General features: G+C 42.5%; 1 protein-coding gene across 1 annotated transcript in view; it reads left to right on the top strand.

Moving 5' to 3' along the window:
* The first annotated feature begins 155 nt into the window (after positions 1–155).
* The window catches only part of TTLL5 (tubulin tyrosine ligase like 5), a 124,662-nt gene continuing 109,247 nt past the window's right edge, over positions 156–15,570 (top strand). The window contains exons 1-9 of the mRNA XM_041472124.1: positions 156–262; positions 771–897; positions 4,673–4,782; positions 6,866–6,948; positions 7,714–7,820; positions 8,382–8,512; positions 9,080–9,162; positions 11,471–11,540; positions 11,790–11,874. Of these exons, the coding sequence (XP_041328058.1) occupies positions 821–897; positions 4,673–4,782; positions 6,866–6,948; positions 7,714–7,820; positions 8,382–8,512; positions 9,080–9,162; positions 11,471–11,540; positions 11,790–11,874 (746 nt within the window). The 5' untranslated portion in view covers positions 156–262; positions 771–820. The remainder of the gene's footprint in view (positions 263–770; positions 898–4,672; positions 4,783–6,865; positions 6,949–7,713; positions 7,821–8,381; positions 8,513–9,079; positions 9,163–11,470; positions 11,541–11,789; positions 11,875–15,570) is intronic.

Below are 15,570 nucleotides of genomic sequence, written 5' to 3' on the forward strand. Positions count from 1 at the left end.
CGGCACGTAAGACCGCCTCCCGCCAATCGGATCCTTCGCCGCGCGGGAGGCGTGCCCGCCTCGTCCCCGCCCACCTCGCGGGAGTAGGGGGGAGCGCCGGCAGGGGGTGGAGTCGAGTGCGCCTGCGCAGTGAGGCGGCGGGGGCGGCTGCGCGCCGGGGCGGGGCCGCCGCCCGTCGGTTGTTGTAGTAACGGGGAAGCGGCGGGAGGGGCCGGGGCTGCCTTGTGCGCCCGGCCCGGCGTGGCCAGCCGTGCGGGGGCAGGTACGGCTAGCACGGGGACCCGCTGCCTTGGGCGCTCCCCGCCGCTCTTGCTTCCTCTGGGGCCGCCGGAGGTCGCCGTGCTTGGCCCGGCCCGGGGTAGGCCGGGCCGCAGCCGTCCCTCCGGGCCGGAGGGCCGCTCCTGCGCCGGTGCAGGCGTTACGGTGTCCGGCTGTCCCCGGGCGGCGGGGCGGTCTTGGCGGGCGTTTCCCGTTGGGCTGGGCCGGCCTGGCGTGGGTCTGCGGCCCGAGGCGAGGCAGGGCGGGGCAGGGACGCGCGTTACCGGTAAGCGCCCGAGTGGTTCTCACGGGCAGGTGCGGAATTCTCTGCTGGAAGGGGATGCTGCTTTCTGCACTCTCGTGGCTCGGAGGTGATGTTTAACAGATCACAGATGTTTAACAGACTTGTTGGTAGTATTCTGAGAAATACGTACTGGCAGGAGGTGGTAGTTACCTGATACCTCTCGCTGGCCTGCTCAGCTGTTCATTCCTGCTTTTAATCCTTATTGCAGGTAACTGCTCTTGCAGCTAGGACTGGGCTATATGAAAACTCCCAAAGGAAATGCCAGTTGGGATGGCTAAAGATTTGGAGGAAACTGGCTTGTCCTCAGAGGAGGAAGATGCTGTAGATGCTCTGGAGTAAGTAGAAAAAACCTCTGAACTATTTCTATGTCCCTGTGTGGATCTGTAGTAGTAGTTTGAAAAGCCAGATACATTCCTTACGTTCCTGCCTGTGAAGTGGAAGATGATTTGTTTGGCCCTTAAGCCTATGGGCAGGCTGTCTGTGTCTGCAACCTAAAAGACCCCCACGTTCATCAGGGTTAGATGTGCAGCTTTTCTTTAGCTGTTCTGAAGTTGATATTTTCATGGATTTCTTTCTGTCGTGTTCCTGAAATGGGAATGTTTCGATGATATCTGTTCTTTTTTTGTTCTTTTTTTCTTTTTTTTTTTTTGGAATGTGTAGTTTTCTGGGGGAAGAGGTTTGTGTGGTTTTTGGGTGGGTTTTTTTTTGGGGTTTTTTTTTTTTTTTTGGTTATTTAGTGTTTACTGCTGCAGAGACTAGAAATCTGCTGTACAGTAGATTGTTGTATGATGCTTTATGCCCTTTTTATAAAACTGTCTTTTGATAACTCATCTACTACTTATTTCTTACTAGTAACAAGTCATAATGTTTGTTCCATCTTCGATTGGTAACTTCTTTTAGCTTTGCTTGTGAAGGAATTGCTCCTTTATTCTTTCCCATAGCAGAATCACTTTTGTTTTATCTGGACCTACTTCACTGTGTCCTGTTAGGGTTTTTTTGGATGCACATTGTGACTGAGTGCTCAGCTGCAGACTACTACAGTGACTTAAGACATTTAGAGGAATGTTGCTTCATAGCAGGTGGTTGGCTTGGGTTTGCTAGAGCCTCATGGATGGAAAGGTCCAGAACTAGCTTCACCTGGAATGTAGCTGTAACAGTATGTCTGCACCAAGTGACCAGGGGTCACACTAGCAATGGATGACTGTCACCTGGAGGATTGAGCCTTGCTGCAAATCCTCAGGACAGGCTTAGTATAAACTCCTGTCTTGTTGCCTCAGCTCATTTCCCACTTACATAATGCTCTGGCTTGTAGTGTAAGTCCTGGAAGCTTCTTGGATCCCTTCCAATCTGAATAGCTAATTACACCCCAGTTTTAGATATTTTTTAAAAATTAGTTTTTAGAGGTAGCAGAAACAGGTAGGAGTGCTGTGAAGTTAATTTGTCTGGGTGATAATGGTAGTAGCTTTGTTAAGAGGACTAAGGCTACCCTTAAGAACCTTTGTCCTAGCATCAGAAAGTTGCCCTTCTACCTCTGTTCCTTTGTTGTTAGTGTTGGAGGTGTTTTGTTTTGTGTAGCTTCTTCAAACCTCTAGCAAACCATGATATTTCCTATTCTATAGACAAATGTTTTTGTATATCTCTGTCAGTTTTTGTATTTCTTCTTATTAGTGCAGAGATGTCTCTGCAACCCCTCAGTCTCTGTTTTCTCATGTTTGAATAAAGGTGTTAACCTTTTCGTGTTTTTAATTTCCTTGTGTTGGTTATAAACAGCCTGAGTCTTATCTGCCTGGGGAGGCTGACAGTTTTTCTTTGTGTGATCCTAGAATTTGATATAACGGGTCTTGATGTTTTTTTGGTGTGCCCTTAATTCCTCTGAGGAGATGATATTTTCCAGTGTACTCTTGTTTGGTACAGAACTGATCACTGCATCTCAGAGCCTGTAGCTTAAGTGGTGCACTGGGGGGCATAATTCCTGAATTCTGGTCTTGCATTCTGCTGTTTCTGACAGGAATTAAAAGGGAAGAATACCCAGCTTTATCCATTGTGTTAAGCCAGGTCTGTTCTGTTCTCTCAAACTCTGCATTACTGCTTTTTTTGTGTACTTCAGACTCCAATATTACAGCCAGACTGACTGCACTGATGTGCAGTTCTAAAATTGGAGGCTGGAACCTGCATTGCAAGGTCTGGTTGTATGGATACCAGCAATTGTGGTTTATCATGAATTATAGATCTCGTTTTCAGGCTATAAATTCAGAAATCTGTAGCTGTGAAAGCTCATGAGGTCTCTCCTAAATTATACCCACTAAAATAAATGCAGAGCTAAACAGGATTAAACAGGACTTGGACTGGCAAGACCAACTCAAAAAGAGGGTGATCTGGAAGATTCCCTTTATAGCTGAGTACCAAGGGTGCTGTATTGCATTTGTGTGACCAGGTTTTGGTAGGGGGAGGGCTGTGGTGGTGGGTTCTGTGAGAAGTTGCTAGAAGCTTCCTCCATGTCTGACAGAGTCAGTGCTCCAATATGGACCCGCCACTGGTCAAGATGGAGTCCAGGAATGATGGTAGAAACACCACTGTGATAACATATCTATGAAGAGAAAGAAAGAAAAGGTGTTGTATGGGGGTAATAGTGCTCAGGAAAGAGAGGAGTGAGAATATGTGACAGGAAGAGCTCTGCAGTCACTAAGGTCAGAGGGCAAGGAGGTGCTCCAGGTGCCAGAGATGGGATTCCCTGCAGTCTGTGGTGAAGACCATGGTGAGGTAGCTGTGCCCCTGCAGTCCATGAATATCTGTGGGGGGTGCAGAGATCCACCTACAGCTTGTGGAGGAGCCCCATACACTGAAGCAGGTGTATGCTCAAAAGAAGTTTCGGGATCTCGTGGAAAGTCTGTGGTGGAACAGGCTCCTCCTAGGAGGGACCTCCAGACCCATGGAGAGAGGAGCCTACCCTGGAGCAGATTTGCTGACCAGACTTGTAACCCTGTGGGGGATCCATGCTGGAGCAGTCTTTTCTTTAAGTACTGTGCCCTCTGGAATGGCTGGAACTGCTTGAGCAGTTAATGAAGAACTGTAGCCTGTGGACAGGATTCACGTTGGAGAAGTTTGTGGTGGACTGTCTGCTGAGGGAGGGATCCCATGCTGGGTATGGGCTCTCCCTGAGGAGGAAGCAGGGGCAGGAACAACATGTGATGTTGTTCCCATTCTACATTTTCCTGCACTGCTGAGGGGAAGGAGATAGAGATTCAGGAATAAAGTTAAGCTTGGGAAGGAGGGAGGGGTGGGGCGAAGGTTTTTTAAAGATTTGATCTACTTCTCATTATCCTGCTCTGATTTTGATTGGTAATAAGTTCAATTACCTCCCACAAGTTCAGTCTCTTTTTCCTGTGACTGTAATTGGTGAGTAATCCCTCCCTGCCTGTAACTCATGAGTCTTTTGGTGAATTTTTTCTCAGCTGTCCAGCTGTGGAAGGGAATGATGGAGCAGCTTTTGTGGGTGCCTGACATCTAGCCAGGGTCCCATCTAACCTGGAACCACCACAGATGCCTAGCATGTGTGTGTGTTGAGTCAGCACAGGCAGGGCTTAGGGACAACCACAAGACTGTGTCTAAAATGCAAAGAGTAAATGTATTTTCATTACCTTGCTGACTGGGGGATCCCCAAAGCAGCAAGCAGAGGCAGTCACTATGGAGCTTGGTCCTTGCTAGAGGATCACTGAAGCTGCTGCTCATTTTTCAGGGATTCTTGCAGGTCTATGTTACCACTGTGCTTTGACCTTGCCCACCGTAGGGCAGGAGTCTCAAGCAGGTTTATAGAGTGCCTTGAAGTCTGTTGCAGTGCTGTGCTATCGGACTTCAGACGTTCTGCTTGTGGAACACACAAAGACAACAGTTAGCATGTCACATGTATTTTTCTACACCCAAGCTGTAAGTCCCTCAGGCATGTTTACAGTCCTCCTCACTAATCTTCCACTATTTTCCCCAGTGTGTTTGCTTATGTCCTGTCCACAGGCTAGGTGGGTAAGTACGGAGAATTGCTGTGTCGTTGTTGTAACTAACTGCTGCATGTATGAGGCTCAGCAGTTTCTTATACTGACTGTCTTGTCATTTCAGGGGCCATCCATGTATCAAGTGGACAGGTGGTGGCTGCAGGCGTGTCCCTGTCTTGGTGTTTCATGCTGAAGCCATTCTGGCTAAGGACAGCTACCTCCGTCTAATTGGAGGTGGGTGCTACTAGTGCCAGCTTTTCACTTGAAGGCATGAGGTAAAAGTCTCTTACCTGATGGTCCCTTCACTTTGTGGTGGGAAGAGGACATAGTAGGAAATTAGAATCCTCTCTAGTCTGAATGCTCTGAGGCATTCAGAAGTGCTTAATCCATTGGTGAATGCTTAGAATGTCTTTGGACTGTAATAGGGCCCTGATGTGTTTTGAGTTGTAACTGTCTGCTTGCAAATTGAACTTGGAGGCCGTGCTAGAACTTAGAACCAGAATACAAATTCAACATTGCTAAGACCTTAAAAACAATAATTGCAGTGAGTTTTGTGAGCATTTCACTGGGAAATAAAGCATCTAGCCCCACAGTTGAATGATAATAAGCTCTAGTAACAAATCTGAGTCTACAGCCTCACAACCCCTAGAAGGCCATAAACAAAATGGTTCCTGGCAGCACTTGAGAGACCAAACCTGTCTAGTGTCAAGTAAGGGAGAGCCTCTAAAGAGGCGGGGTTGTTATAAACAGTCATTTTGGATTTGAAAAGTTAGTGCTTGTGGGTGTGTACAGCTGGGAGCTCGTTCTGGATGTGCTGAGTTGGAGAAAAGCTAAAATGTACTCAGCTTCCTTTTGTGAAGGTGCTGACACTTCTTTCTTCTCTTGCTTTTTTCTTTCTTAGGTAATTGGTGCTTTCATTTCTAATATCCTATCCAAGCAGAAATGCTTCTGGCTCATTGGGGTAAGGGGTGGAGAAGGTGTTTTATATGTGGAAACTCCTGATCCTTTTCATGTGAGTTACAAACGTACTTGGATCGTGCCAGAAGCTGATGGTAATTGTAACTCGCATTTTTACTGGAGCGTGAGGTCTCTTCTGCTTTTTCTTACACAGTTTAACAAGTTTACTGCTGAATAGTGCAACTTGTTAAATTTCCTCTAGCTTTGTCTTGTTCCTGATTATGATGCTTCTTGCTTTTTTGATTTACTTTTGTTGATAGAACATATTTCCTGAAGTTTAATCTAATCTTCGCCCTTTTATTCTCAGTTTGAATGCACTTGTAAACTGCCTTTTCTAGGCAGTTCTGTATTCTAGCATTGCAATTTCTTTCTCTATTTTCTTTGAACTCTTTTTTTGGATTGCCACATCCTTTTATATTACAACTGATCTCTAGTCTTCCTGCTTGCTTTTGTTTTATCTTATACCTCTGGGACTGCTTATTGCCTTTGTTTTTATGAATTTCTACTTCCATAGTGAGTTTTTATTTCCTTGTACTATTTACTTAATTTCTTACTCTATTTGCAGTTATTTGTTGGAAGATTGGTACAGGTGAATGAAATGTAAACAAAAATTCAGTGCTTTCTTTTGGGTTTTCAGGATCTAAAAAGTGATCACATAAGCAAGCCATATCAACGAAGGGCATGAGACATAATTACTTTTAGCTAGAAATACCAATATTGACTGGAGAAGAAAGCTGAAATAATGTTTGGCGTGTTATAAAGCAGTATATATAGTGGAACGTTTTAAAAAAATAATCTGGGTATTTTTTAGGCTGTCCTGTGCTTTATTTTTATATGATGGGGTTCTGTGATGTTACTATATAATAGCTAAGGATTGATACAAGTCAGTTCAGTGATGCTGATGTTGGCATTTCCTATCTCCCTTTGCCTGTTATGTGCTGCTACTTTCTATGAATTAAGTGCAGCTGTGTCGCTATAGGACACAAGACAGCACGATGCAGACACACTGCTGCTCTCAAAACAAAAAAAAAGAGTAGTTTATTTTCTGACTCCTACATTTACAGATTTCCAAAGCTGACAGAAGATTGTAAGGTGCCAGTACTACCTCTCCAGAAACACTAGACAAGCCAACAGTTTATCAAGTTTCTCCTCCTCCATAAAAGAATGCAGAACAATAAGTTGTTTACAGAAAGTGTGTGAGAAAGTTTGATACAAGAATGCAAACATCAGAAGGCTTAGAAAACCTTAAAAAATCAAGACGACACAGCTGTACTGTCTGAGTCCTTTTCTTTGGTAGCATGACTTCAGTTTATTTTCCCAGGTGCAGACTCTAATCCTGTGTCTCTTGGCCTCCTCACAGAGCGGTTCCACATGTCCTATAAGATTGTGCGGACAGACAGCCGGCTGGTTCGGAGCATTCTGACTGCCCATGGATTCCACGAGGTGAGTGCAGCAAACCTCTGGTCTGATTTTGTGCTGGGCTGGGAGTTTTGGATGTTTTTGGATTTTTTTGTGTGGGTTTTTTTTTTTAATTCTGGAAGGTTAGAACCAGGAAGTTGCTGTGGAAGTGGCTTCCCTTGAGATTTTTTGTTTTGTCTTTTAATGTACTCTGCTAGTGAGACTGAAAATATGTCATTTTGCTCCCTCAAAGGAGAACCCATTAGTCTTAAGCCTTCAAAAATAGGGGAAAAGAAATGCTGAAGTTTGGTCATGTGATGCTTTTAAAGCATCACACCCTTGGGAAAATCTGAACGATTTAATTTCTCAGCCTTTACAAGATTTCAGAAGTATTGATGTAGTATTTCACACTTCTCTTCTAGCGCCTGTCTTACTCTAAAGAGTGTCCTGTATGCAGCTAGTGACAATTTCAGAGATATATAGGGCTGATTTTTTTTCAGAATAACAGCAACTTAAAGAATTGATCTGACAAGTTTCCTGAAGAGATTAAAACTGCTTTACAAACTGTGTTTAAACCACCCATGAAAATAACAGTCTCACAAGTTCATTTAAAAAATCCGAGATGGTTATTTCCCAGCATGGGAATACCTGAAGGTAGCAGTTTGGTAGGAGTTGCCCTTATAATAGACATAGTAGAGGAGACTGTCTTAGACTAGAGTTGCTTTGGCCTTGTGGATCTAGGGGCAAAGTGGTATTGCTTTTTATTAGTTCAGTGTTTTTGTATGTGGTGTTTTTTATGCTGCTTTTTAGGTTCACCCTAATAGCAGTGATTATAACCTCATGTGGACAGGATCACACTTGAAGCCCTGCTTGCTGCGTTCCCTTACAGATGTTCAGAAAGTAAACCATTTCCCTAGGTAAGGCCTTGATACCATATTTTATTGAACATCATTGTGGTGATTTGCAAAAATCTGAACATAGATGCCCCCCAAAGAACAGAGCATATGTGGTACTTTAAAATCCCAACAGACAGGGCCACTGCCACATTTTGTCTTTATTCTTAATGGTCTTTGGGTTTTTCAGGAATAGTGTATCAATGAAAATGTTGACTGTAGCCCAAATACTGGATTTTTAATTTTATTTTCTTTATTTGATAAATTATTTGTGACTTCAGTTTTTAGTTAGAGGGATGGTCCTACATCCCACCGTTATATACCACCGTTATAACCAGTTAGTTTATAACCACCTTTATAACAGATTGCTTCAGTCTGTCTTGGAAATTGCAAGAAGTGCCACAAAGGATATTAATACAGCCATAAGGTAGAGGCAGTAAAGCTTGAGAGTCAGTTAGGGTTTAGACATCTGACAGGTTAGGGCTTAGACATCTAACAAAGCTACAGATACTTTAGTAACTGGGACAAAGGGTTGCTGTAATGTTGGGGAATAAATAGATTCAGTCTCTTGTTTTGGGACTCCAGGTCATATGAACTGACACGGAAGGACAGACTGTACAAGAATGTCTGCCGAATGCAGCTCACCCATGGGTTCAAGACATTCCATATCTTACCTCAGACCTTTATCCTCCCAACAGAGTACCAGGAGTTCTGCAGTAAGTGAATGGTTGATGATGCCCAGACATAAAACAAAATGATGGGATGTGGGGGGAAGGGAATTATTTTTAATATCCTAGCCTTTTGATCATGCTAGTGGTTAAGGTAACAAAATTAGAGGAAGCTGGGAAGACAGTAGAAAAGGTCTACATGATTTCTTTATGTAATTTCTACTCTGCTGTTTACTCCATGCCTGTGTAGGTTTCCAAAAAGCTGATGTGGGGTTAAGACTCCAAAAATGGAGGAGTTTTTAAATGCACAGTGTTGTTGATGATCAGCTTCACAATATCGCTGCTTAATGTCTGGGAGTACTGAAGTGAGAAGTGCCAAAAGGAGGCATAGAACAGAAGAATGAATGTATCAGAGCACTGTGGGGGGCTTCAGGGAAGGGCTGTAATAATTGCAATGATTCCAGAGGGGTGAAATAGCACATCAGAAAAGCAGACCTTGATCTCCTTGTGGAGTTCTCTAAAGCATTTACTGTAGGCAACATTCTTGATTCTTGCTCCCCTGTTAATAAGCAAAATGGAAAATGTTGTGGACTTGTGCTGTTTTCTTTTAACCAGATACCTATTCTAAGGACAGAGGCCCATGGATAGTGAAGCCTGTGGCCTCTTCCAGAGGTCGAGGTGTCTACCTGATAAATAATGTAAGTGTTCACTAAAAGGACTGCTCTTCAGTAACAGTGTCTTCAAAACTATGTTGGTTTCCAGACAAGAGGCATGGAGGCATCTAACTGGACACTGGCCTTACTCTCAATTTCAGCCATATATTGGTGAGCAATTCAACAGCCCTGAGCAGCTTGGAAGGCCTGCCTGGGCCTGTGTTGTGTAACCAAAAGCAGTCTATCTCTCTATGCTGAGCTCATCTTGCAATCTACCTTCAGGTCTTAGCTTATTAGGAGCAAGTTTATATTCCCTGAGATAGTTTGGGGAGCTGTGCTGCCTCATGCTCTCTTTGTGGCTGACAGTAGGCTGACCTTGTGCAGATTTCCAGAACTCTCCTTAATTGTTTTCCTGTGTGACCTAAACAGTCCTCGAACAGACCCCTTGTCTCACACTTCCCCATGGAAAAGACCAGTTTAAATGAACCTTGATGCATTAGGAAGTGTATCAATCTTAAAGCTATATTCTCTAAAGGCCAGTGTGTCCTTCCTGAGGTGTAATGGGGATAGTTCTTTGAAATCAATGTGCAGGTTGTAGTGCCTTTTGCTCTTTGTGGGCTTTGCAGGGAGTTAGATTGTCATAGGTGACAAATACATCTGAACTGGAGCCAAACACATGAGGGGATTCCAATAAATATACTCAGCAGCAAAATGACTGTTGAGTCATTTTGTTTTCACTCATTCAAACCCCTTTAGCCTTCCCTGCACTGAAGGGGTCATGCTGCCTCATCTGTTTTCTACTTGAATCATTTCCCATAAAATAAGGGAGCAATTCGCCAAGTGTATGAGGTAAGTATTTCCAGAGCTGCACTCAGTTTTTTTCTTTGCTTGAAAGGGAGGAATGAGCTCAGGCTCACATGGCAGTTGGCCATGACCTGGGGAAAATACCCTTCTGGGACTAGTATCCCTTTGTGTATTTCTGTTTGAAAAACACTGCAGCTAGTTTGGCCCACAGGCCAGTTTCCTTCAGTGTGATGCCATTAAAAGAGTGTCTTTTAGAATCTCATTACAAAAGCTTTTGAAAACAACAATAACCCCTCCAAACAAATAAATAACCTTTGCATTTCCCTGATCTGTATAGAACAGTGCCACTTTTGTGTGATATTCTGAGGGAAGTTTAGCTTGTTCTCTCACATGTCATATAAGCATTTTATATGCTTAGGTTTTCTGCTCATCATGCTGGTGTTGTGGCTGAATAGATACAAAATTGAATAAAGGCAGAATTCTGTGATTCTCTTGCCTCTTTTGCAAACTGAAGGCAAGAAAGTGTTGTACAAGAAGCTGGTTACAAGGGAGCCTTGCATACAGCAAAAAGTAAAAGCTTTTTCAACAGATCCCATAACTTTGTGACATATATTTGTCATAGTTTGAGCTTTCTGTTCTTACCTACAAGTGTAGATTCTTTTGGGTACATGAGCTCCTGCTGTGAGCTGAGATTCAGTATAAGGTAAGCAAAAAGGTTGGATACCAGCCCAGGATGTTATGAAGATCACAAGTTAAGTAGTTTTCTTCACTTGTGGCTTCCTCACCATCTGTAGTTACATACTCCGTCCTGGATCTTGTAAACCCCTTCTCCATGTGTTTGGTTAAACCCTTGAGAAGCAAACAGAGTAACAATTACTCCTTAGATGTGGGATTTTTTTCTCTGCCTATTTTATGTCATTGCCATGTGGCTGTTAAATCTGTATGCTACTCTGAGTATTTTACTGGAAAATTCAATGAGCAGGTTTTTTGGCAATGTAATCATTCTCTTTAGGATCTAATTACCATAAATGTGTTGTGACTCACAGTTATGTGCAGGTACCCAGTTTGTGGTGATTGGGAGTGGGGCTGGGCCCAGCCTCATGCCCATGGGCACAGCTGTGAGCAGCACTGACAGCAATGAGCCATGGAGTGCCCAGGGGCACTGACCAACCACAAAGGGAGCAGAGGGCACACAGGGGCAATGCATGAACATGAGGGTATAAAAGGTTGGGCTGAAGAACAAGAAGGGCAGATGCCTGAAGCCTTCTGGTGTGGTGAGGTGTTGCTCTGTATGGGTTATAAGCCTTCTGATAGTGTATGGTGATACTCTGTGTAGGGTGGCTGTCTCAACTGTGGCATGTGCTGTGATAGTTATGTTTTTTCATTTTAGTTTTATTGCTTCCTTCCCCAGACATAGTTATTGGTACAGGGTGGCTGTACCAACCTCCTTTAGGAAGGAAAGGCAGGAAAAATGGTGGATTTGGTTTAATTTCTTCTTATTCCTTACGTCTACTGTTTTTTCACTCTTAAATTCTCTGTTCTTTTGCAGCCAAACCAAATTGTAGTGGAAGACAACATCTTGGTGTCTCGTTACATCAGCAATCCCTTGCTCATAGATGGTGAGTGTGCTTAGGAATTGCTTGCCTCCCTCCAGCTTTACATCTGAGGATCTCTGCATGGTCTAGCATCAGACAAATGCAACTAGAGAATTCATTAAAACCTGGAAGCTTTACAACTGGGATAGGTTCAGGCACCTGTGTCAGCAGCAGATAATTGTTTATTGCTCTCAGAGTCTGTTGAAATTCCTCAACTAGTTATGATGTCTGACAGGTATTTGCAGTCACTGACTCTTGACAACTCTGTTTCAGATTTCAAGTTTGATGTGCGTCTCTATGTTCTGGTTACGTCCTATGATCCCCTTGTTGTCTATCTCTACGAGGAAGGATTGGCCAGGTATGGGAGAAGTCTTTGTTTTTTGGTGTGCCTGCACTTGCTGATCCAGACACTTTTTGGCTTGCCTCTACTTTGGAAACAATAGTAAAATGAGGAAAGTGCCAATTAAGGAATTCTGCAGAATTTAAGTAGATGATACTTCATCATGCTGTGTCCCATCAGATTTCTTAATGTAGATTATAGGCTCTTGAGTGAGGGATTTTATTTTTTTAATATATAATTAATAAAAGACATTTTTAACTCTCAAGTGTTAAATGGCAAAACAGATTGTCACTGGCATGTTCATTCTCAAGGTCACTGGCATGTTCATTCTCAAGGCTGAGTTCTTCTTGAAACTTGGGATTGTTGATACCTTTGTGCCTCTTCTCCGTTCTCTGAGGGGAAGGGAGTCCAAACTTTCTCAAATTTGTCCTAAAAAAAAGTAGTTGCAGACCTGTTAATGAATGAGCTCAGTGACTCATTCATTTCAATGACCCTTCTAAATTTTAGGTCAGCATTTGTGTTTTCTGTAGTATCTACTAAGTGGTTTTAAGCTAGTTCACTGTTTTTACCCTGCAAGATAACAATTTTCATTTGCATGTAAGTCATGAGACATGAATAGAATCAATACTTGTCTACCAAAAATACCTGTTTTTCTTTGTCCCAGAAGTTTAGCAAAATATTTGTCTGTAGTAACTAATGGATTTGAAGCAATCACCCTTCTGAATTCCCAACAGATCAGAATTTTAACTGTATTGATGTTTGAGAAAAGAGCACCGCCAGACAACTGTCTTCAGGAACAGTTTTAAGAAATATTGTATCTTTCTTTCAAGCAGATATGATGTATTCAGAATATCTTTAGGATTCATGCCTGATATGGCTCTGACTTGGGTAGATACTGAATCCAAATTCTTTGTTTCAAGAAGATGATGAATCCCAAAGAATACATAAATAATGACCCCACAAGAAATATCCATTAAGTCGATGAACACCCTTCAGGTGTGTTATGATGTGCCTCTGCCTGCAAAGATAATATGAACACATTTTTTTTCCTAAAAGGAGGCAGAAAGGAGAAGCTCACTTTCACTAAGTGGAAAGCTTAACAACTATTTTCACTTTAGAAAGGGAGCCTTAAACATGCCACTCCTGCAAGACTTTTCTCTTGGGAACTGGCAGCTTAACTATTAGCTGCTAATAATTGCATGTTTTTGGAAAGTAAAGAGGGACACAAGATAGCATAGAATTCCAGCATGTTCTCAGAATGGGTAGTACATAGCAGGCCTTCAAAAATAGGATTTGCACCATCATTAATATCTTAAAGGTGGTTCTGCTGATCTTGTAACAAAGGAGTTTACTTCTGGAAAAATACATCTGTATAAACACAAGTGTTCTACTTTGAGGATAAGTATGCATTTTTGCCAGTAGAGTAATATATTTTACTTGAGGGTAAGAGTGTGGAAGTCCATATCTGGGTATCCATTCAGAAACACCGGTGTCAACAGTTCTGTACTCTCAGTTTTCAATGCCCATCTGGCAGCAATACTTGCAAATCACTTGTCAGTGTTCTGAAATCCTGAGCAGTTTTATGTGTGCTTAGATTCTATTTGCTTAAGTTATAATCAAATCTGGTGCACGTGGTCTTGACACATAACACGTGGAACATATATCCACAGGACACCATAGTATTACTAATTAAAGTTTTCCTTTCTTTCAAATTGCATACCATGCTTCAGCTTTCTGTGAGATTTAGATAGTATATGGACACTAAATGTGGCACTAGGTATCTTAATGCTGCTTCATGGTATGCTCTACTCTACCAGTACAACTACGAAAGAGGTGTAGAGGAAATGAAAATAACGAGCTGTTACCTCTTTTCCAAGAGAGATGTCTCTGGGCTATGGAGAGTAGTTCTGGTTCTGTTACTAAACTTCAGCAGCCCACTGAGCAGTTTCAGCTGAAGTGTCAGCTATGGCTGAAGACTTGCAGTTGAATGCTCTCACATGATAGCTGTACGTTTATTGCAGACAGTATCTTTAATTATCCTTAAGCTTTCCCCATCTACTGTGTCTGTACAGCTGGTATGTTCATGCTGCAAGTGCTGGCAAGCCATCTTTGGAGGGCAAGGCTCACTCAAGGTGAGCAGAGGCTGATAAACTTCAGGTGGGCTGTTCTGGGTGGCCTCCAGATGGCACTAGTGGTCTTCAGTTGTAGCGATTTGTGTTTTCCCCATACCCTGCATCTGCAGATTCAGATGGTGAGAGGTAAAGAACCTGGAGTTACTGAATTATGCCTTCCTATTTAGCTGTTTTGCCATTAATTTTCGTATGAGTTATGTGCTGGGAGAGACCATTATATTGCCTGACATAGTGTAATGCTTTGGTTTAAAGCTGGGACAAAAGTTTAGCTCTGCAGGGGGAGGGAAAGGTTTTAACCTTGGGGAGTAGAAGCTGCTTTTAGTACTTTGCTTAAGGGAAAAAAAAAAAAAGCAACCCATGCTGCTTAAGGATAGAAAAAATTTCTAGCAGAGAACTGGGAGGTAATGTAAAGGCCTGGAATCAAAGGTGATATAGAAGCAATCCAAGGTGAAAAATACCAGCAGAGCAAAGCAATCTGGTTTTGGAACCTCAGCTAATGCCTGTGGTGTACTATGGTGACTTCTATGTTTTGAATTTGTTTTCTGAAGGAAGATAGTTTCTGAAGTGTAGTAAGGATGACCTGGCTTGGTGTTTTAATTTTTTTGTTTCAGTTTTCTTTGTCTGTCTGTGTAAGAATGCGTGTCTGAAAGGTCATGTTCCTCTCTAGTGTTATGCTTTGTATATTCCAAGAGGAACCTGACTGTTTTGGTAAACTTGGTGGCCTCTACCAGAAAAGGAGTGCTCTGAGAAACCCATAAGATGTAATGGTATTTCCAAGGAACAGACTTGATACAACAACCATTTGTGATGTTTGACTAGATGTTTCCTTAGGCCTTGTTTCTTCTGGCACAGCTAGGCTTGTCATGACATGATCTAGAGTGGAATTTGAGGCTTCAGAGCTGAGGAGAAGTAAGAGATTGTGGTCCAACACAGAAGGTCCATTTTTGTACCTTCTATTTCACTTTGCAATTTTCATCCGAAGGAATGGTATGTACCCAGATGTGTGCAACAAAGCCTTCAGTTGTTGTGCTGGAAATACTGAATAACTATTTGGTTTGCCCATGACAAAGTTCTCTCTTTTTATTTATTAAATTTTTTAATGCAGTTTTCCAGGAAGATAATGACTTCAAAATGTTTGTGTTAGGGGTTTTTTGATTGTTTTTGTGGTTTGTGTGGCATTTTGTTTTGTTTTATTTGGGGGTTTTGTTTAGATTTTTTTTCTGTTTATCCTCTAAAAGAATACCGAGTAGAACGTAGGAAGCACTGATGTTGAGTAGGTTCCTTTTCTAGCTACTTCCACCCCACTCATGTGGAATAAGCTGTATAAGGGGACAGAGCCTCAAGTAAACAGAGTCAACTATCAGACTTCTGGAGAGTTATTAAGAGTGGTATCAGTCAATGTGCTGTGTTTTTATGTTTTGTTACAATACAGCTTTTCTAATCTTGCTTTCCTCGAACTCTGTCAAAACTTCTTGCATATTTTGTGCCTGGTGGACCCTTAGAAGGAGCGCTGCTAATAGATTAATTTGGAGATATTCAGTGATCTGTTTGGGGATTTTCCTCTCTTACTTGAGGCTTGAAA

The sequence above is a fragment of the Pyrgilauda ruficollis genome, unplaced genomic scaffold (assembly GCF_017590135.1).
Source record: "Pyrgilauda ruficollis isolate IOZ18807 unplaced genomic scaffold, ASM1759013v1 scaffold28, whole genome shotgun sequence".
Taxonomy (NCBI): Eukaryota; Metazoa; Chordata; class Aves; order Passeriformes; family Passeridae; genus Pyrgilauda; species Pyrgilauda ruficollis.